General features: G+C 41.1%; 1 protein-coding gene across 5 annotated transcripts in view; it reads left to right on the top strand.

Moving 5' to 3' along the window:
- hdac5 (histone deacetylase 5) overlaps nucleotides 1–20431 on the top strand; it is a 50432-nt gene extending 30001 nt beyond the window's left edge. For all 5 annotated transcript variants that reach the window (XM_062439088.1, XM_062439090.1, XM_062439089.1 and 2 more), the window contains 23 exons: nucleotides 1198–1331; nucleotides 3480–3611; nucleotides 3908–4017; nucleotides 4613–4729; nucleotides 4952–5063; nucleotides 5208–5321; nucleotides 5449–5642; nucleotides 5735–5853; nucleotides 5986–6178; nucleotides 10125–10236; nucleotides 12390–12523; nucleotides 12950–13070; nucleotides 13525–13574; nucleotides 13667–13774; nucleotides 13874–13929; nucleotides 14039–14126; nucleotides 16251–16370; nucleotides 17304–17401; nucleotides 17543–17661; nucleotides 17860–17993; nucleotides 19125–19206; nucleotides 19300–19468; nucleotides 19574–20431. In XM_062439088.1, coding sequence (XP_062295072.1) covers nucleotides 1198–1331; nucleotides 3480–3611; nucleotides 3908–4017; nucleotides 4613–4729; nucleotides 4952–5063; nucleotides 5208–5321; nucleotides 5449–5642; nucleotides 5735–5853; nucleotides 5986–6178; nucleotides 10125–10236; nucleotides 12390–12523; nucleotides 12950–13070; nucleotides 13525–13574; nucleotides 13667–13774; nucleotides 13874–13929; nucleotides 14039–14126; nucleotides 16251–16370; nucleotides 17304–17401; nucleotides 17543–17661; nucleotides 17860–17993; nucleotides 19125–19206; nucleotides 19300–19468; nucleotides 19574–19613 — 2656 coding nt within the window. In that variant the 3' untranslated portion in view covers nucleotides 19614–20431. The remainder of the gene's footprint in view (nucleotides 1–1197; nucleotides 1332–3479; nucleotides 3612–3907; nucleotides 4018–4612; nucleotides 4730–4951; nucleotides 5064–5207; nucleotides 5322–5448; nucleotides 5643–5734; nucleotides 5854–5985; nucleotides 6179–10124; nucleotides 10237–12389; nucleotides 12524–12949; nucleotides 13071–13524; nucleotides 13575–13666; nucleotides 13775–13873; nucleotides 13930–14038; nucleotides 14127–16250; nucleotides 16371–17303; nucleotides 17402–17542; nucleotides 17662–17859; nucleotides 17994–19124; nucleotides 19207–19299; nucleotides 19469–19573) is intronic.
- Nucleotides 20432–22442: the final 2011 nt, after the last annotated feature.

Genomic DNA, 22442 nt, shown 5'->3' with positions numbered 1-22442 from the left:
CATACATTTTAATGTAGTTCAAAGTGCTTCACAGTTGATTGACAAGCTGATCTTAAGACAGAACAAGTGTAGATCAAGTACAGCATAAAGAAAAGGAATAAAAATGATGAAGGAACAAAAACCAACAAATTACAAAAAAAAGAAAAAATTGAGACCAAGTCATGCGAGAGGAAATAAGAATGATGAAAATGTAAATAAAGTGAAATAAATATGACAATAGTAAATTAAAAAAAGAGGGAATAAGAAAAAAAGGTTTATTAAAAGTTAAAGTAAACGCTAGCTTAAAATGGATAAAAATACAAAAGTAAAATGAAATACAGTTTAATGAAAGCTAGACTAAAACTAGGTTCAAAAAGAGATTAAAAAGACAAAAGAAACAGATGAATAAAATCAATAAGATATAACTTCTCTCAATGTGACCTGTCTGAATTGAGTGCTGTCATTTTACACCTTCTTAAATAGTAACTAAACCCCCCCCGTTTTAGTTTGAACATGGCCCGCTTCACACATGAAAAAAAAAAAAATGCATTCAGATCTGACAGTTGATTTCTCTCTTTCTGGGTGGAGTGAGGGGAAACACTGTGAACGTGTTAAGTTGTTAAAGAGATTCCTCTCATGTCAAATCAGTCTACATCGCAAAGCAGAGCAAAAAAAAAAGCTCTTCCGTAACAATACCGTCAAGTTCGAATAAGGCCATAACACACATTTACATATCAGTGACAAAAAGCCATTACTCTAGTAGATAGATGAATGTAACATATTCCTGTAGATGACATGACGTCATGTCCAGTTAATTTTAGCAGCGACAAACATGACTGGAAATGTTTCACCCATCTTAAGACATCAAAAAGAAAACGTCAGGTTTCAGTGTCAGTCCTTGAGAAGCTGTTTCCTAAATTCATTTGGTGCCAACATTCGGTAATAATACGGGGGGGAAACAATCGAAGAAGAGGCACAGAGAACATGTTTCCATACTCACAATAACAAGGAATAACAGGAAAGGCATTCTAGGAAATGTAGGAAATGACTAAATGAACACAGAAATACACGAACCAGCAGGTTGCCAGAAAAACCACAACTGCTGTAACAGTACATCATTTAATATTGTGAAACTGTTTCATCAGCCAGCTAAACTTGGTTTGTCCTTGTTTTTTTTTTTGTGTGTGTGTGTGCGCGCATGTGTGTGTATGTGTGCAGGGGAGCCCAGCACACCTCAGCAGATCAGAGCTCTCCTCCGCAGAGTAACACCCCAGGAACACCTCCCTCCTACAAACTGCCCCCGCTGCTGGGGAACTACGAAGGCAAAGACGACTTCCCACTCCGCAAGACGGGTAGGAGAGACAGACACGGACAGAGAGAGAGAGACAGAGAGTTTGTGTTTGAGAGAGATTTGTCAATTGCTATGTAAAAGAGGTTTGACGAAGGACTATGCGGAGGTGGAGTTTGGTGTGTTTTTATGTGTGTGTGTGTGTGTGTGTGTGTGTGTGTGTGTGTGTGTGTGTGTGTGTGTGTATGTGCTTTGATGACTCAGTCTGACTCACCAGAGAATAGGTAGCCCAAACATAGAGATAACAGACCCTCAATAGCCCCTTTTACACAGAAATCCTGCAATATTGCCCTAAAGAAGACTCGTCATTATGCCGGCTTTGCTTTTTTCACACCAGACCAAACAAAGCTGGCATAATGGCGCCACCATGTGTCAATTTAATAGCATGCTGGCGTTCCCGAATTAGAGGTGTGACCCAACAGCCTCAACATCTAGTGTTACGTACGACATACGCGTCAAAGCGACATTCCTTTTGTAACATTAATAGCGAGTGGACCAAGTGTTGAGTGCTTTTACTAGCCGCGTACATTCTCCCCACATTCGGAGACCTTTTCCACTGTCGCGTTAGCATCTCGGTTGCTGTACGTTAGCTGCTAGCTGTTTCTTCAGAGATTTTTAAGCCCTCCGGTGGCGGGTCGCAGACGTTACACGTTATCGAAAAGTCACAACTATCCCTTTCATACAGATGTCAATCTGGTCATGTGACTACCTCCGCTGCCAGCTTATTGGAGGAACAACAATGACCCCCCCTCATTTAAGTGTTCGTACCTTATAATAATGGCACGACATTTCCGGCTTGATCAGGCTGTGTAAAAGGTACTACTGGTTCTATCTGCCATCAGTGAAATTCATAGTCATTTTTGAAAAAGTGGGTCCTTGATTTCAGACTGAAGTAGCAGAAAGCAGCTTCTCATTTCCAGCCAGCTGCTAGTTTGAGCTGCTGGCTTCATATGACTTTTAGATGTTTCCAGCTGACTCATCTTAAAAGACAGGTCTTAAAACAAAAGTCAGATGCCTACATGAATATCGAAACAGGTTCTTCTTGCTGTAATCATTCCTCCGCTTCATACTATTTTTTTGTAATGGGGAACAAAATCCAAAGTCCTCATTTTGTGTATTGTATCATGTGTTCTGAAGTTTATCTGAAGTTAATATGAGGCTTAAGCAGTTTGAGTTACTTTCAAAGTTACTGTGTTTTTAGTACAAAATTCCCTCTAAAATTTTGCCTTCTGATGGTAATTTGTGGTAAACAGTAAATATCCTCCAGTGTGTCCTGGGATGTTGGTTTTGAACATTGATATTTAAAGTACTTGTAGTAAAACAGTAGTGCAAAATCCTGTAATGTCCACATTGTGGCTGGGCGATATGGACAGAATCAAATATCACAATATTTTTGACCAAATACCTTGATATCGATATTTTGACAATATTGTAGGGATGATTATTGGTGCTTTCACAAAATATTTACACATTTAAGATTTTTGATAATAATCATCAGTAATGTGGATATAATGACTAAGTGGATACAAGCAGATAATAGAACTGTCTGTTAAGATCAGAAAATTACATTTTAACAGTAATGCAGCCTTTAAAAGCAGGAAAAGACACTTATTCCATATCATGATATTATGATATTCAAAATATAAGACGATATCTATAGAATATCACAATATCGATATAATATTGATTCATTGCCCAGCCCTTGTCCACATCCACTGGTCGTACACTAGGCATGAGTTTTTGCTCTTCACCTTTAAAGAAAATACCTGAACATCTACAAAACTGCTCATCCAGCAAAGCTAACCAACCAAAATGTAATGTAGGATTAGCAGACCAGCCTGTATTCCTGTGTCTGTTTGGCAAATCACCAGGAACCTTTAAGTACCCCAGCGAAATACTCCACCCAACAAAAATCTGCACTTAAGAGATTGCTTTGCAATGAAACTAAAGAGATGAAAATGCAAATGACATGACAGTGAGATAAGTGAGATAAAAATAACAGATTAAACTTTAAAAAAGGCAGAGGCAACTAAACACGCAAGCAGCCTCTTTCTCCTACATTCCAAATAGACTGTAATATAACACAGTAGACTTATTTTACTGGTCATTCAGTTTCTGGCTTTTAAAAAAAAATTCTGGGTCTTTCCTCCAGTCTCCGAGCCCAATCTGAAAGTGCGTTCACGGTTGAAGCAGAAGGTGGCAGAGAGGCGGAGCTCTCCGCTCCTCCGAAGGAAGGATGGCACCGTCATCAGCACCTTTAAGAAGAGAGCCATAGAGATATCAGGTGAACACACAAACACACACATGCACACACACAAACACACAAACTTAATGACTGTGTTTTTCATACTGAAAGAAGTACAAAGTTGAAACTCATTGTTACCTCCTCTCTCTCTCTCTCTCTCTCTCTCTCTCTCTCTCTCTCTCTCTCTCTCTCTCTCTCTCTCTCTCTCTCTTCTCTCTCTCTCTTGCTCTCTCCTTAACTCTCTCTCTCTTGCTCTCTCGCTCTCTCCCTAACTGTCTCTCTCTCTCTATCTCTCTCTCTCTCGCTCATTCTGTGTGTCTGTGTCTCTCGACCAGTCTCCTCTCTCTGTAATAGCGCTCCAGGTTCAGGTCCCAGCAGTCCCAACAGCTCCAATTCGGCCATTGCCAACGGCAACACGGGATCAGTCCCCAACATACAGACAGAGGTACACACACACACACACACACACAGAGGCTTTATTTTTAAATAAGTCAACCATCCATGTCTTCATACTGGACAGGCAGCTCGAGTTCGCCACCTACAGTTCAATGTAAGCAAGCAAAGTCAATTCAGCTTATTTGATGAATAGCATGTTTAAAAAATCAAAAGGATTTACAGATGAGTTTAAAACACTATTCTGCTCTAAATTCCTGTTCATCTGTGTGTTTTCTTCCTGTTTTTGATGGATACATGGATAATGAAGCTTGTAAATGCTGCCTCACTAGAAGTGTAAACATGAAGTGGGGCCAAACAGCTGGACAATTTCAGCAGATGTGTTTAAAAGGGATGTTTGATAGTTATTGCGTCTAAGCAGCCGAGCCCAAAGAATGTAGTTAAAGAAAGAGGTTCCAGTGAAATGACTCGATGTGAGAGAGATGTTGTTATTCAGTGCTAACAGTAGATGTTAAAAACAACAGTTACCATAGCAACCTGGATCAATCTGTAGTGTATAACTGTCCGACCGCCCTCCCTACCAAAACTGCTAAAATTCCACAGAGCGAGACACTGAAACTAACCAGTCTGTCTGTGTGTGTGTGCAGCTCCGATCTCTCCATCAGACACTGGGGGCTGATGGGACATTGAGTCCGCTGAGTCTCTACACTTCGCCGTCCCTGCCAAATATCTCCCTGGGCCTCCCTGCCAACACACACATCACAGTAGGTCAAACTCAACAGACATTCACTTACACATACATACATACTCTATCCAACACTGGCTCCCATACAAAACAATGACACTGCTTTTGTTTTGGAAAGAAAGTTTTTTTGATGTCACATGACCAGCAGTTACCATTTTGACCAATACAAAATTTGAGTTATTTTGTGGTGGCTTTCTATACTTGCTTATGTGGTAACCATGGTAATGCCTCCCCTTTACAGCCCCCCCAGAAGCTGTCCAACCAGCAAGAGGCCGAGCGACAAGCCATCCAATCACTGCGAGGGGGTGGGGCTTTAACAGGGAAGTTTCTCTCCACATCCTCATTACCTGCAGGTAAGCCTTACAATGCTTAACATAATAATATATTAGTATTGTATATAAATATATACATTTACATGTGACACAGTGTCATTTATGTATAAGGCGGAAAAAGCAACTTTTAATAATGTTTCTTCATTTATGTGCTTATCTTTGCAGGGGTGGGGCATGATGTGGAAACTCCGCCTCCCAGCTCTCACTCCGCCCATTCCTCGTTATTGCAACACGTACTACTGCTGGAGCAGGCCAGACAACAGACTGCTATGCTAGCTGGTATACACACACACACACACACACACACACACACACACACACCTAAACACACTAGTAAAGTAGTAAAGTAAATGTTAACTTATAGGATTGTGTCCATGCTTAGTGTCATCGTCTTTTTCCCACACAGTCCCCATGTACAGCCAGTCGCCGCTGGTTACGGCAGAGCGAGGCGTGTCCGGTGGCATGCGGGCCGTCAACAAGCTGCCTCGCCATCGACCGCTGGCTCGAACCCAGAGCGCACCTTTGCCCCAGTCCCCGCAGGCCCTGCAGCAGCTGGTGGTTCAGCAGCAACACCAGCACTTCCTGGAGAAACACTACAAGGTACACATGTTCGCACACACACACACACACTCATGCAAATACACACATTTACAAGTGCACTTTATCACGCACTATAATTACTTTGTGTGTAGATGCTATCAAAGGGAACAGACCTTCCCAGGCCACCACCCACTCATCCAGAGGAGACAGAGGAGGAGCTAACAGAGACCAATGACATGCAGGAGGACGACGAAGGGGCGGGTATTCACAGGTGTGACATTTAAAAAAAAAAAAAAAAGTCAGCCAGAATCAATTACTAGTTGATCTTTGTCTCAATGTATATATGTAATTATAAACATCTGAATGTTGTTTTTAAGTCAGCGCTGTTATTCTGACCAATCAGGCTTCAGAAGGAGGGGTCTGACGACAGCACGCCCTCCTCTGAACTACTCGGCGTGCACATGAAGGGTGACGAGGAACGCGGGGCCATGCAAGTGAAAGGGGAAAGTACTGAGAGCGAGCTGGACGAAGAGGAAGAGGATGATGATGTCATCCAGCTGAGGGAGGATGATGACGAGAGGGGGAGCTACACGCAGGTTTGTGTGTGAATGCAACGCTTCTTTCCACTGAGACTAATTGTGCTGCAGTCTGGTGTTTTCACATAAAAAAAAAAGTCCCACACACTCCACTTTTACTCTAATACAGTGATTCCCAACCGTACACACTCCACACTTACTCTAATACAGTGATCCCAACCTTACACACTCCACACTTACTCTAGTACAGTGATTCCCAAACCTTACACACTCCACACTTACTCTAATACAGTGATTCCCAACCTTACACACTCCACACTTACTCTAATACAGTGATTCCCAACCTTACACACTCCACACTTACTCTAATACAGTGATTCCCAACCTTACACACTCCACTTTTAATGCAAATCTCTAATAGATCTATTGTCACAATAACCAGTCAGCTACTAGCTATAATAGGCTAACACCACAGTTCACGCCTCCCACCAATTGAATCAGTTGTAAAACATCAAAGCAAAGTTTCCTTTGAAAGTGCGGAAAAACTAGTTAGCAAGCTAACAGAAAAGTTGAAATAGTTAACTAAAAGTAATGTATAAATGATTTAAATAGTTGTTTTTGTGTTTGAAAAAAAAAATTGAAATAATAAACAATGAAAATTAAGTAGGTAGAAGTAATGGACAAAAAAGTTAGCTAAAAGTAACAGAAGAATAGTTAAAATAGTTAGCTACAAAATGCATGAATATTTGAAATAGCTAAAAATAACAAAGGAAAAGTTAAACTAGTTGGCTCAAAACATAGTTGAAGTAGCTAAAAGTAACAGGAATAAATAACATAGTTAGCTGAAAACAGGTTGAGATAGCTAAAAGTAACAGAGGAATAGTTAATTATTTGGATAAATGCATGAACAGTTGAAATAGCTAAAAGTAACAGGAATAGTTCATTATTTGGATAAATGCATGAACAGTTGGGGGGGGGGGGGGGTGTAGATTGAAATGATTTTGAGCTCATCTGACAGGGATGTAGGAGTACATCAGACAGGAAGGTCTCAGGTCAGTGTCAGACTACGCAGCATCATCATCACACAGAGGAATGAGTCACACAAACGCATCATCAACGAGCCTCCTGCTGTTTTCTGTCTCATTGTGTTTGGTCTGCTACAGATGTTGCGTTAGTTATCTGACTCATCGTTGCTAACGGCCGGCCCGTTGCCTCAGTCCAAACCTAAGATGACCTCAGGTGTTTTTCACCCTCCCACCATTGTTTTCACACGTAAGAAACCCTGAGCTGCAATGCAGTTTGTGTATCACTCATGAGTATTTTACTTTTTTCTCTTTCAGAGGAGCTGCACATTGTGCTTTGTGAGCTCATGACATAACATTCCTATTATCCTTGCTTGCTGAAAAGTACATGTGTTTAATTGAATTTACCAAAATTTGACAAAACATATTTTTTTCCTAGTGTCCTTGAATAACTGGGTCACATGCTGTCATATTGTCTTTGAAGAGTTTGCAGTGTGTATGCAGTGTGAACAGTGCTGTCATCCATGATCTAATATTTCTCTGTTATGTCTGTGACAGGAGTTTATCTCATTAGGTGAACATTAGCTGTTGTTTTTTTGGCTCAAATTCAGTCTCTAGTAAGTAAGATATAAATGAGATGTAGCATGTGATTCAGAGTCCTTTTTACCTTTTTACTTGAAACCTTTTTACTTGAAACGTGAGTAAAAGCTTACTTTTAATTGTGCTACCATATAACCTTTTTAAAGATGAGGTAATGTTCTTTTGCCAATGAGAAACTGTGTGATTAACTCCACATAAACCCCAACCTATTAACTCCAGTGTCACTCTGATATTTTAATCAGGTGATTTCACACTGATGGTTGTTAAGAGATATTATCTAGAAAAAGCATATGGAATTGTTGTTCAAAGTCTGCCGCTCTTGTTATGTTGTGTCTCAAACTGTTGCCTGGCTGGTAGTCAGCATCACCATCGTCCAATCACAGATCGATGATTTCACCACTTTATTTGATTTAAATGATTTAATTGGCTGTGTGGAAAGAATTCCTTCCACTACACTGACAGAGAACTGAAGACAGATGTTTTTCTGTGATTTACAGAGCAGATATGTGTGCTGTAGCAGAAAAAAATAATAATTCAACTTGACTTAAGTTGGACTTGAAAGCTGCACTAATGACTATTTTCATATTATCAGTGGATGAAACGACAGTCAGTGTAATGTCAAAGGGGTCGTTCACACCCAACTCTGCAGTTCCACTCAGCTCTATGGAGCATTTTAGCAGTGACAGAATGACAGAAGCAAAACTGTTAAGTTTTGCTTCTGTCATTCTGTCATACTGAACTCTTACAAACCTATTAACCTACATGCTGAGCTCCAAACAGCAGAGTGGAACATTGAGCAGCAAAAGACAAAACTTAAACTAAACTAAATGACGTAAGTAAAAGAAAGTGAAAGACACTAAATTTAAGTAAACCACACAAAGCCAAACTAAAGTAGATTTAACTAAAGGAAAGTAAACAAAATGAACACTAAATTAAACGACACTAAACTAAATGAACGGAAACTAAAGTAAACTTAACTAAACGAAAGTAAACAAAAGGAAAACTAAGGTAAAGTATACTAAACTGAACTAAACTAAACGTTATGTGACTCTGTGTCTGCTGGATGTGTAATTAGAGACCTGTTTACTAAAATGTTCACCATAACAGTTTTATCAGGTTTATGTGTCAGTGTTGTGTTTACATTTTGGGACGCCTCCCCCAACTGACCAATCAATCAATCAATACTGCTTTAAACATCAGTGCAGTGTAACGTCATTTTATGCAATCGGATATTCCTTGGTTGGGTTGAGGTTGTCTCAGCGTGTCAGAACTGATAAACATCAGCGTGAGCGACACTCTTCACTGCCTTTTTTTCCTCAATGATCTTGTTCCTCCTGCTCCATCACACCCAACGCACCTCACCTCTGAACCCACGTTCATTGTGAGTGGTGTTTGTGCTGGAGGATGAAGCACCTTTTATTCGAGGGGAGGGTTGAATGGATCAGTCTAAAATGTCTGATCACATTTAAGTGGATACATTTTTTTTTTTAGAGGTGCACAAGTACAGGATGAGTCATCAGAAGAAAGCTTTGACATTTAACAGAAACAGAAACGGTGGGATTGGAATATAAAATTGCACAATATGTCATTTTTTGTGACATTTTGTCATTTTCTGACATGTATATATATATAATGTGTATATATAATGTATATATATTGACGCTGCAGTGACATCACCAGCCGATGACTCAACCACTGGACTCACCGCTGTGTGTGTGTGTGTGTGTGTGTGTGTGTGTGTGTGTGTGTGTGTGAGTGTGTATGTTCCCGTATTTTTGTATATGTCAAGTGTGTGTTTTAGTGTCCACCCACAGATGATGAGTCACCCAGTTCCCAGCAGGGAGCGCAGCAACACTCCCTATATATAGACACACACGCACGCACGCACACACACACACACACACACACACACACACACACACACACACACACACTGTGGAGGCTGGTGATCAGTGAAATTTCATGACAGTTAAAGTTTCAAGAAAACTAAACTTCAGACTGTAATGGTTCATGACATCATCATAAAAAGTGTAGTATTACCTTTTTTTTAATCAATCAATCAATCTTAATTTATACAGCATGTTTTCATACATTTTGATGCAATGTTGATCATCAAAAAATCATACATCACTGAGAATTATAGTAATTTCAGCTGTTTGATAAATACACACACACAAGCACACAAACATACTCCATCATTGCAGTGAATGAACTGATCTCTGATTCATCCTTTTTTGCTATGAATCATAACTTTCTCTCTCTCTCTCTCTCTCTCTCTCTCTCTCTCTCTCTCTCTCTCTCTCTCTCTCTCTCTCTCTCTCTCTCTCTCTCTCTCTCTTTCTTTCACTCCTCCGTTTCTCTTCCCTTCCCCTCCTTCCCATCAGGCCTTGCAGCAGCTGGGTGTGTTACAGTCGTCGTTGCCCCACAGACCTCTTGGAAGAGCGCAGTCCTCCCCTGCAGCCACCGTCAATCCCATCAAACACCTCTTCACCACCGGTCAGTTTTTCTGGGGTTTTTTGTGTAGTTTAGTTTTTTGCGTGCGTGCATCTTGTTTGCGATTGGATGAGACGTTTTACGTCAGCAGTGTCCGTCTAACGTACGCCACCATGTTAGTTGCTTAGCAACAAGGAGCTGACTCTCTGTTGGCTGACGGTTGTGTTGAACTCACTGAAATACCTTCATGTAGTATTTGGTTGATCGTACTTCTTGTTTTATAAGCTCAGAGGTTCATGTTCAAGTATGAAGCTTGCTGTTCTGCTTGCTGTCAGTACAAATAACATTTCTATACTGATTCACTTTTATTAACACAAGCTTCATCATTTATTATAATTTACCATCATTTAACTTTGTGTTTTTAAGCAGTTTTGGGTGAATTTGATGCCTCCATCAGAAAAAAGTGTCAAACTACAAACCACTCTGACCAAACTTGAAGCAGGGTTGGAATGATGTGGTCAGCAGTGTTATCCCTGAGGTCTCCATGACACCCACATCATTAAAGCAGATTGGACCAGGATGTTAAAACAGAACCTTTGAGCCCTGAAAAAACACAGTGATACAACAAACACATGTGGCTTAAACAGTCAGAGACAATAATGATTCAGCCATTCAAGAAATCTATTTGTCTTGAAATTCATAACATGTAACATTACTATAGTAATACAGTAGCACGGTAGTCCTTCACACAAAGAAGTAACTACATCAGGGGTTGGTGTCGGGATGGAGTAACGTCACAAGAACATTAGAAGAAAGAGCGTGGGTTTGTTCATTCATTCAGTCTATAATGAATGAACAGATAGAAAAAGAATGTTTCAAAATGAAAGAAATTGTGCAATGGAGATATTTTCTGTCTGTTCATTTTTATATGAACGAGCAGATCAGCCTGACTGGATACTGATCCATAGGGCTGAGTATCTGTCCTCGATACCTTTAGGGTATCAACCCAAACAAGCAGGTAACAAGCAGCATCAAAACATCTACCGTCAACGATACCTGCAATCAATCCTTTTTGCACCCAGAGTTAGAAAATATGTCTATTTGTATGGACTTGCTCACAGCCAATCAATGCAAGTGTTCTTCAATTTAATGCAACATGTGATTGGCCCACTGCCACAGCAGCTACAACCCGTCTATGGTGGTGAATTTGTGGTGAATTAGAGTTCAGCAGCCAAGATGCCTCCTAAACGCTCTAAAGTGTGGCTACACTACACGCCTGTTACACCAGATAAAAGACAGCACTAAATTTGTAATGGGTATCAAATGAAGTACTCAATTGGTATCAGTATCACTTTAAGGGTACTTGGATTGTTACTGGTAATTTTTAAACCATATCCAGCCCTACTGATCCGGTATCTATGGCTGTAGAGCTGCTAGCTTAACTAATTGATTTCTAGAGAGCTTTCTAGAAAGTTGATTCAGGTTTTATACTCAATGCAACTAAAACATAGCACACAGAGTTTGGATACATACCAAATTATTATGACATAGAGCTACTGATAGCAACAGACAAAAACAAATGGCTGTCTTCTGCCCCTTTAGGTTGTTCAATGGTTGACACACTTCCTTTATGCCTTGACCTGAGCCTTCATGTTGCATTGAACTCATACCTAGTTGCAAACAGGATTGCATAGTGAAAGTGAAGCTTATAGGAAACCAATCTAAACACTAATGGCGTTATTATTCTATAGCCATTACACCGTGCAATCAACTTTTACTTCATAATGATACGTTAAAGCAAAAGCATAAATCTCCTTCATATTCAAATCAGATGTATATCTTCAAGGCAATATATACTGTACAGCTTTCTGAAAGTCTGGCTATAAATAGTATAAAGTGAAGTGTGTGGCCCGCATGTCTCACATATATTTCACTGGTAGCTGCTGACATCTAGTGGTGTTTATGTGTTACTACAAAACATAATCCCATTTTGTTGTTATACTGTTGTGGAGTGTGAGGTTTTTTTTTAGTCCTGTATTATTATTTCTTTCTCTTTTTTTTGCTGTTATTGTAGCATTTGTTTGTATTTGAGAATATATGGTGAACTCATCCTTCTCTCTCTCTCTCTCTCTCTCTCTCTCTCTCTCTCTCTCTCTCTCTCTCTCTCTCTCTCTCTCTCTCTCTCTCTCTCTCTCTCTCTCTCTCTCTCTCTGCAGGGCTCGTGTATGACAGTCTGATGTTGAAGCATCAGTGTGTGTGTGGCAACGCTCACATCCACCCAGAGCATGCTGGGAGAGTGCAGAGCATCTGGTCCAGACTGCAGGAGACGGGCCTGCTGGGCCGCTGCGAGGTACACACACACACACACACACACACACACACACACACACACACACACACACACACACACACACACACATTGAAAAGTTAACAAACAGGACCTTTGTACTCACAGCAGAGCTACACCCACTATGCTGTATTGTCATGGTCGGTGCACACACTGTAGGCTTTCCCAGCATGCACTGCAACACACTACTCATATTCACCTGCCAGTAAAAGGAGTGGGGCGGTTAACACACACGCAGTATGTTCTGCCTTGCTGTACACAACATCCTCTCTGCTTATATACAGCAAAGTGTAAATCTCATGTATAAAAGCTTTCTTCATACAGTACTTACTTATCTCCACCAGTTGCCAAACATCTATTATATGATAATTTTTTTCTTGTGTGTAAAAAGCTCAGTCCCAGTCTCCCTCTCTGTCTGTGTGTGAGCAGAGAATTCGTGGGCGTAAAGCGTCTCTGGATGAGATCCAGTCTGTCCATTCAGAGTTCCACACTCTGCTCTATGGAACCAGTCCACTCAACAGACACAAACTGGACCACAAGAAGCTGCTGGGTACCTACCTGTCTGTCTGTCTGTCTGTCTGTCTTACTGTCTTTTACTCTCTCTCTCTTACTGTCTGTGTCTGTCTTACTGTCTCTTTTATTGTCTGTCTGTCTGTCTGTCTTACTGTCTTTTACTCTCTCTCTCTTACTGTCTCTCTGTTTTACTGTCTGTCTTGCTGACTGTCTGTCTGTCTGACTTTCTATCTGTCTGCTTGCTGACATCATTTTTAATATCATGTAAAAATTGTATAAATTATATCAAAATGATGATTAATGATATATGACACACCTGTAGTGACCATCTCTCTCACCTGTGTGTTTGACCTGTTGCCTTCACTTCATATTAAATATATGTCAGCTTATATTGTTGAGATAAAACAAGACTTAAAGCATCACTACAAACTGTACTGAATTGTATGGATCACTACAATACCTGTAACCTCCACTCTGATTGGCCATTTCAGGTCCAATCAGCCAGAAGATGTATGCTGTTCTTCCCTGTGGAGGAATAGGGGTGAGACTGTCTCTCTAACTCTCTACACAGTATAAATATTCAAGTTATTTGAGGCCCCTGGTTTTAGCTCTGTGCTGTGCTGCCCCCTGCAGGTGGACAGTGACACCGTGTGGAACGAGATGCACTCGTCAGCGGCGGTGCGCATGGCGGTCGGCTCAGTGATTGAGCTGGCCTTCAGAGTGGCAGCAGGGGAGCTGAAGGTAACAGAAATACACAAACACACATACACACACTTCATTGAAATTAAACATCTGTCTGACCGGTCGTTCACTCTGTGTGTGTCTCTGTCTCTGTAACAGAACGGCTTTGCAGTGGTGCGTCCACCAGGTCACCATGCTGAGGAATCCACCGCTATGTAAGTACAAGATTATTATCACACCTCAACCTATACACTGTATCACATGTTGGTGAAGACTAACAATTTTTACTTCTTTTTGTGTGTGTGTGTGTATGTGTGTGTGCAGGGGGTTTTGTTTCTTCAACTCAGTTGCCATCACTGCTAAACTTCTGCAGCAGAAACTGGGAGTGGGCAAGATCCTTATTGTGGATTGGGTGAGTTAACACACACGCATGCACACACACACACACACACACACACACACACACACACACACACACACACACACACACACACACACTCACACACACACACACATTCTTTTTTACAACCATCCTTTTTTAAGCCCTCAATGTGTTCATTATTCAATAAAAAAATGTTTTTATTATCTTTCCATAACACTGTTATTCAGGCATCAACTGTTGCATCATAATCCAAGATTCACCATATTTATATTTATATTATTTTCATGTGATTTTTCCTTTAGGTAAAAACATAGTTAATATGACTGTTAAATAGGCCTGTCACAATACTTTTATTGCACGATATATTATTATATTATCAGAAATAATCGCGATAAACGATGTTATTGTAATTTGAAGATTATTTTATACCACTGATTTAATGATAATCTAATAATGCAAGGGGGGAAGGGGTGGGATTGGAGAGTGGGTGCTACGCTTCTGTAAAAACACAGACTGTCATTATGGGCCACGACAGAGTTATTTACCTTTGATTCCATATAAGCAATGCCGCTCACTTCTGCAGTCTCCACTCAGGACGTGCACAGTGAGGAATGGAGGACACTACTTGCTTAGCCAATGTGACATGAATAGCCTATTAGCTGCTAATGCGAAGTGTTGCAATACTGACGACAAATAAATGATCAAGGTCATGTTCATGTATCATATGATAAGTCAATATATAGACATGATGATTTGATAATTACATTATTGTACGATAAGTGGATAATTATTGTTAGCCTACTGTCACGCCTCATGAAATTCTTGCTGTTTTGCTGCAAGTCACACCTGTAGATATTTGACTACAATGTATAGACAAAGTTTCACTCATACACATCTGTACTGTATGCGTCCACAGTAACACAGTGTAAAATGAGCTCATCAGCCAGTCAGACTCAACAATATGAACACTGTGACTGTAACCTGCAAATGAAACGCAGCATTTTCCATCCAAAGTCGGAACTGTGCTCCATCGTATATCAAACTTAACTGTGAGTGACAGCTTCCAAACATCTCACTTAAAATAGTGATAACAGTATACAGGAGTCTGCCAAACTGTTACACAACTAAACCTGCAGTAAACACCAGCACACAGTCCAAATGAACTGCCTTACCTTAAAAGCAGGTGATTCTTCTCATCCTACACTTACATTCAAATCCAAGGCTGATTCATTGTCCATATGACAGCTCTGGATGTCTTCTCAGTTCAGGTTTATTATCACTTCTATAAAACACACTGGGGAGCTAAATGCTGTTTTTCTGCAGATCAGAGTGTTCACGTAAAAAAAAAAAAATACATTTAACACAAAAAAACAACATAAAAAGAGGCAGCCAAAGTAAGAGGTAGTAAAGTGCTGATCCATTTCCATGTGCAATGTTGTGGTAGCTTATACACTGGTCTATTTAAATAGACAGGTAAAAATGCAGATTAGAAATATGATAAAATACTACAATAAGTGTCATTTAAAGGCCTGATTCAGCTGTTTTATTCTCTTCTTCATGCCATTAGAGGCCTGTTGGCTCACAGTCGACAGTTAGCAGCCTATTTGTCCCAGTTTAACATCTGTATCATCTCTTCAAAGTTCAGCCTGACACATTTATGTCTCTGGGATGTGCACGAGAGTAGAAATGAAAGTTGTGTATGTGTGTGTGTGTGTGTGTGTGTGTGTGTGTGTGTGTGTGTGTGTGTGTGTGTGTGTGTGTGTGTGTGTGTGTGTGTGTGTGTGTGTGAACTGCGTTTAGTGACACAGTTTCAGTTTGTAATGACTGATCCTCTGGAGGGATTCAAGTTGGACTGAAGACATTAAAAGGCAAGCGAGCCGGCAGCTAGTTTGCAACATCAGTCTTGTTGTGACCAGATTTCTCCCTTTTTTTGTGTGTGTTATTACACACACAGAGAGAGAGGAGAACAAGCAGCCGACTGAGCAATCACTGCGTCATCACTCTGTCATTTTCCCCCACGCAGGCTTTTATGTAGGCGAGGAGAGCGAATCTCACTGAAATGCTGACCCAACCCAGTGTGTGTGTTTAAAAAAAAAAAGAAAATCATAACAACCCATTGACCTTCTTTCCGATGCCACTGACCTGTCACTGCAGGACATTCACCATGGCAACGGCACCCAGCAGGCCTTCTATAGCGACCCCAACGTCCTCTACATCTCCCTCCATCGCTACGACGACGGGAACTTCTTTCCTGGCAGCGGAGCACCTGAGGAGGTACTGTACACGCTTACACGCACAAACACACACACACACACACACACACACACACACACACACACACACAATTACACTCATGTGTACATTAAATAATAATGTACAGGCCTATAACTGACTGGCCTGCTGAAAGATTGTAAAATGAAATATGTTCTCGTATAAAAACACAAAGTGCATTTAAGTCAAGTGCATTTAAAAAAAAAATCTGTAAAGACTACTACAACAAAGTGCATTCAGAACAAGTGCAACTGCTGAAAGATATAACAATATTTTCTCTGTAGCAGACATCCCAACCTGCAAAAAGTCATTTCAGGGAGGTTCGTTCCGGGTTTTTTTTTTACACTTGGTGTCGGTCCGGGGGAGGGGTGCGAATGGTATCAGTCCGTGGGGGGGGGGGTGCGATCGGTGTCGGTCTAATAAGCAGCAACACAGAGCTATAAGGACGCTTTGCTCTCACACGCGCTGCATTTATAGTCACACACACACGCGCACTCCTGTGCTGTGCGCTTCTCTGTCTCCAAGCAGGTTCTCCGCATCCATCGCGCCCTGGATCATTTCTCGTGCGCGCTGCTTTAATCCCACATCCAAGTGATGATCTTTACAACGCGGATCAAGTAAAGTCGCAATGAAGTGCAGAGGATCCAAATAGTGAAACGTTTGCTGACAAACTCTAAGAGTGTACTTTTCATTGTTTTCACTCTGTGGTCCATCTCAACTTCTTTGCTTAGAACACACTTTAGTGCTGCAATTACAGGAATAACGTCTGCTAAAGATGCATCAGAGGAGCTGATCTCTTTAGTTAGCTGTTTTGGCCGTGTTGTTTCGGTGATGAAAGTATTTCGGTGGCCGAATTTTCGGTGCATCCCTAACTAAAATCCTTTATCTTATCCTAAATCTACACATATCTGTGTTTCTCTCTCTCTCTTTCCTCAGGTGGGATCGGGTGCAGGTGTTGGTTTTAATGTGAACATAGCGTGGACTGGAGGAGTGGAGCCCCCTATGGGTGATGTTGAGTACCTCACTGCCTTTAGGTAAACATTATTCAGTTACATGATTATATGTTTAAATGCTGGTAAAAATGCAGTTGTTATGAGACTTAACCTCTACTGTGTGTGTGTGTGTGTGTGTGTGTGTGTGTGTGTGTGTGTGTGTGTGTTTGTGTGTGTGTGTAGGAGTGTGGTGATGCCCATCGCCCAGCAGTTCAGTCCAGACGTTGTTCTAGTGTCCGCAGGCTTCGACGCAGTAGAAGGTCATCAGTCTCCTCTGGGAGGCTACAACGTCTCCGCCAAGTGTGAGTACCGCTCCACTCCGGTTACCACGGTGACCGGCCAACTAGTATTCTTCACAGTGAAGAGCTGCATGATTTTGATTGATATCTCACTGATGCAATGTGGGGAAAGGTTAGTTATAATGTGTCTTATCTGTGACTGGTGTGTGTTGGTGTGTGTGTGTGTGTGTGTGTGTGTGTGTGTGTGTGTGTGTTTTATAGGTTTCGGTCAGCTGACGCAGCTGCTGATGGATCTGGCGGGTGGGCGGGTGGTTATGGCGCTGGAGGGCGGTCACGATCTCACCGCCATCTGTGACGCATCGGAAGCCTGCGTCTCAGCGCTTCTAGGAGACCCGGTGAGAGAGAGAGAGAAAGATAGAGAGAGAGAGGAGACGTGAACCATGTCGGCCTCTCTCAACCCTGTTAACTAAAGCTGTTGTCGTTTAATAATAAAGGAACGCTTCCACATTTGTGAGGTTAGAGGAGATCCAACTTGTAAATATGTGCGTGAAGTGTGGAGATGAAGACAGGATGTAGTTACCCTTCACATTAAAAGCAGAAAACTTCCAACATCACTCAAGCTCACTGGTTTAGATGTAAAATTGACATGTGAGTGAGTTAGAGTTAGGGTTTATTGTAGCTATTGTGGATTTTTATTGAACTTTTTTCAATATACATATAGACACATATAGACATATAAACCCATACAATTACAGAATACCACAACCCACATACAAGAACATAAACATTAAAAGAAATGAAAAGGGCCAGACACACTTGGGTTGGTGGATAGAGGTTCAAGGAACCCAGGCTTAGTGCTTAATGTTTCGATATAAAATTTAATTCAAAATAAGAGAGGAAAGGCTTCCAGACTTTAAAGAATACCTGTACTGATCCCCAAGTGGAATATCTTGTTTTTCTAGCTTTAGATGTGCCGTAACACTTTCCACCCACTTATGTACGACCACTTACTGTGCCAACTCTCCAGGAACTATTGAAAATAATGCCATAACTGGGTCTGGATGTATTTCCTCACCACATATAGTAGAGGTTTCAAAGATGGCCAGAATGGTCCAAGACTTGGGCAACTCCAGAACAAATGATTAAGAGTGACTTCATCCACATAAGCAGCAGATGTGGAGCCACCTTTATTACATGTTGTGTTAATGGACAGGTTAAATAAACGAGATTCATTGTGTGAATTACTTTAGATGTGTCAGTAGGCTTATTCTTATATTCTAGAAAGAGTCAGAGGAGCTTTCTGCTTTCAATCCTTATGCTAATCTAGGCTAACCATGTCCTCACTCCAGTTCCACTCTTAACACACTGATATAAGATTCCCTCCAAAATACAGAGAATAAGTTATTATTATTACATAGGTGTTCAATTTCTCACTGATAAGCTTTTTTATTGGCTGGATGTTTTTGAACTTCTGAAACAGCTGATTTGACGCTTTTCTGTTAACACACTCTTTCTGTCTCTGTCAGTGTGACTCTGTGTTTCAGTGGCCTCAGGAGAAGCCCTGTCCCAAAGCCTGCTCCTCACTGGAGAGAGTCATAGAGATCCAGAGTAAGACACACACACACACACACACAGAAACACACATAAACACACGATGAGAAGCTACAACATGTCTCTCTTTCTCTCTCTCTGTCCCTCCAGGTAAACACTGGTCGTGTCTCCAGACGAGCGGCCACTCGCTATTGGACAGCCCCCTGGGTGCTCAGGGCCAATCAGAGAAGGACGAGGCTGACACGGTCAGTGCCATGGCGTCCCTGAGCGTTGACGTCGATCAGCCTAGCTCTGTCCCTGACAACACGGAAACCAGCAGGTCAGCGGAGCAAAATGCTGACTTCCTGTCAGCTTCATATAAATATATCTTTTTCTTTAAAAAAAATAATAATTCTGACACATGCTTTTATTTTGTTAACCGCAGGTCCACAGAGGAGCCAATGGAAGAAGAGCCTGTATTGTAGGAGGAGCTCAAACAAGAAGCACACAAGAACTCCACATTCACCTCCTCTTCCTCTTCCTTTTCCTCTTCCTCCGTGGAGTGTGCGTCGGGACACGCACGCCACGCTCGCACACACGCACGTTCACACAGGGTTGAAGCGAGGACTCCGATTGGCTGAGGAGAACATTATAGAGGCAGGAGAAGGTGGGGGCCCCATGACAGCGTTTCTTTTTCTACCGGTTCATCAGCCTCGAGGAGGAGCAGACGACTTGTTAGCATCTCCGTGGCAACCAGAGGAGCAGGGGGCAGGTGGGGGGGGGGGTCAGCATGGATACACCTCAAGTGAAACTATAACTGTGGCTCGAGCCCGTCCTCTCTTTTCCTCTCTCGCACACAGCACCACTGAATTGTTTCCATCCACCCGCCTGCCCGTCATCCTTCTGTCATTTCATTTTGTCCCCACTCCTCTGCCCCCCCTCCCCCTCCCGCCGAGGGATGGTGGCGGTCTCGAACCCGAATTTGGGGAACAGAGCCGAGCAGACAACTTGTCTCCTCGCCTGTCGGTCCGGTCAGAGAGATGAGACAAGGCAGAGTGGAGGAGGAATGAACAATTTCGAATGAGCAGAGGAGGAGGAGGAACTAGGTGCCTTTTTTTTTGTCCGTGAAAACCAACCATCCAATCACAAACCACAAAACACCACCGCCGCAGCACCTCAGCAAAGCAACCAGCCAATCAGGACTGAAGAAACACACTCTCACACACACACTAACAAACATACAGCTATTGTTTTAGTCGGTCAGTTCATTCTTTGTCTCTTCATCTGGATGCCTTAATTTGTCCTTATCTCACTATTTAGCAACCACGAGAAAGACAGAGAGAATCATGAGAGATATTATATTAATATATATATATATATATATATATATATATATATATATATATATATATATATATATATATATATATATATATATATATATATATATTCATAAATGTATTAAAGTGGCAAAGAATTGTATTTTCTTTCCAAATCTGACAATGTTCATGCCAGCTATTCCCTGGTTTCCCCCGACAGACTTTTAATTGTTTCTGAGGGGGAAGAAAAAGCCTCTAAAAGCCATCGTCACACACTAGAAATCTCCAGTAAAAATCTCCATTGAATATTAACTGTAAAATTAATAATAATATTCAATCCGACTTTTATGGAATCTGGTGAAAGCGTCTCAGGATTACAGGTCGGTTTTACGCAGTATTCGTTCTTTTTCAAATATGTGGTCAATGAAAACTGCATCACTTCTCTCCGTCGCTCATTTGGGTTGAGTCATGTGACCTGAGCCCCCCGTCCCTTCTTCTCTAAAGGCGACTGTGGGACTTTTTTATTTTAACACCACAACGACCACCACATCCCTCCTTTTTTTCTTTCTTTTTTTTTATTGTACTATTTCTTGTTTGATGTAAATACTGTCTCCTGTCCTGTTGCCCACGGTTACGTCACAGCAGTCTAGGTGTGGTCTCTTTTCTATATCTGTACATACATATATGTATAAAACACAAAATACTTTCTCTTTTTGTATAAAAAAGAAAAATAATATTCTCTATACATGTATACAGTGGGGTCCAAAAGCTTCAGACTCAGAGTCTCAAGACCTTTGGACCCTATTGTGTGCGTGTGTGTGTGTGTGTATATATGTATATGTATATATATATACACACACAGCACAGCATTTTATATGTTTACATATATATGTAAACAGTGTTTTATCCAATCAGATTGGAGTTATGAATATATTCTATATGGAGATTTGGTGTTTTAATGGTTTGGCTGTTTGACAGGAAGTAAGCACATGGTCTGATGACGTCAGACCGCCACTTGTTTGTTTGTTTGTTTGTTTACAGATGTTGAGGACGGCTGGATATTGTTGTCGTGGTGCTTGTTGTTGTTGTTATTGGAGGTGAATAGCGAGCTCCAGTTCCTCTGGTAGGATAAGGCATGCAGCGCTGACCTCCACAGGCAAACAGCAGCAACTACACATAAGAGGATATTAAGGTCAAAGGTCATGACTGGGTAAACAGGTTGGCCCAGTAATGATGTATTTTTGTAGTCTAACTGGTTAACTATCTCCTCTATGGTTAACTATATTCACTACGCTGACGGTCGTACTGCATATCACGGCCCTGAATCACCATCTGCTGTAGCTCTGACGTTTTTGTCAATGTGCAGTTCACTGATTTGTTATAGCAAGAATGATGAAAATACAAATTCTCTGGATAGTCTACAATTTTCTTAACGAATTACAAGGTAGGAAAAAAAACATCAAAACATGACTTAATAGACAAAATTTAATAGACAAGACCTTTCTTGGTCAGGATAAATTAGGCTTCTTCCTTATCTAGCCATTTAGTTTTCACTTGACATTTCATTTAAAGTTACTAAGAAGATTGTCTACCACTTGAGTTCATATTTTCATAATCTTGCTGTAACTTATTTAAAGATCCATTCAGTGATTGTGTTATATAGTCTGCTGTTCCTGGATCAGGGCTAATGAGCCACTCAGTGACTGAATGTCTGGGAGATGGTGATACAGGGACAGAGTAATAGTTCTGTCAGATGGAATATTGAATAATTGAACTTGAGGTCTTATTGCTCCAGTGCCATTTACACTTTCTTGAGCAGTTGGCTACATGGTTACACCAACCAAAAACACACTGAAACAAAAAGCTACCAGAGTTGGCAACTATATTGCAAAGTATCAATCAATCGAAAACTGTAATAGCACTTCAAGGCTTTAAAAAGGACTGTTCTGACAAATGAGGTTACAATTGTCCAACAAACCACTGCAGTTAAACTTT

This window comes from Scomber scombrus, chromosome 18 (genome assembly GCF_963691925.1).
Source record: "Scomber scombrus chromosome 18, fScoSco1.1, whole genome shotgun sequence".
In the NCBI taxonomy this organism is placed as follows: domain Eukaryota; kingdom Metazoa; phylum Chordata; class Actinopteri; order Scombriformes; family Scombridae; genus Scomber; species Scomber scombrus.
Note: the sequence above shows the minus strand (reverse complement) of the source record. Positions and strands in the feature narration are given on the sequence as shown.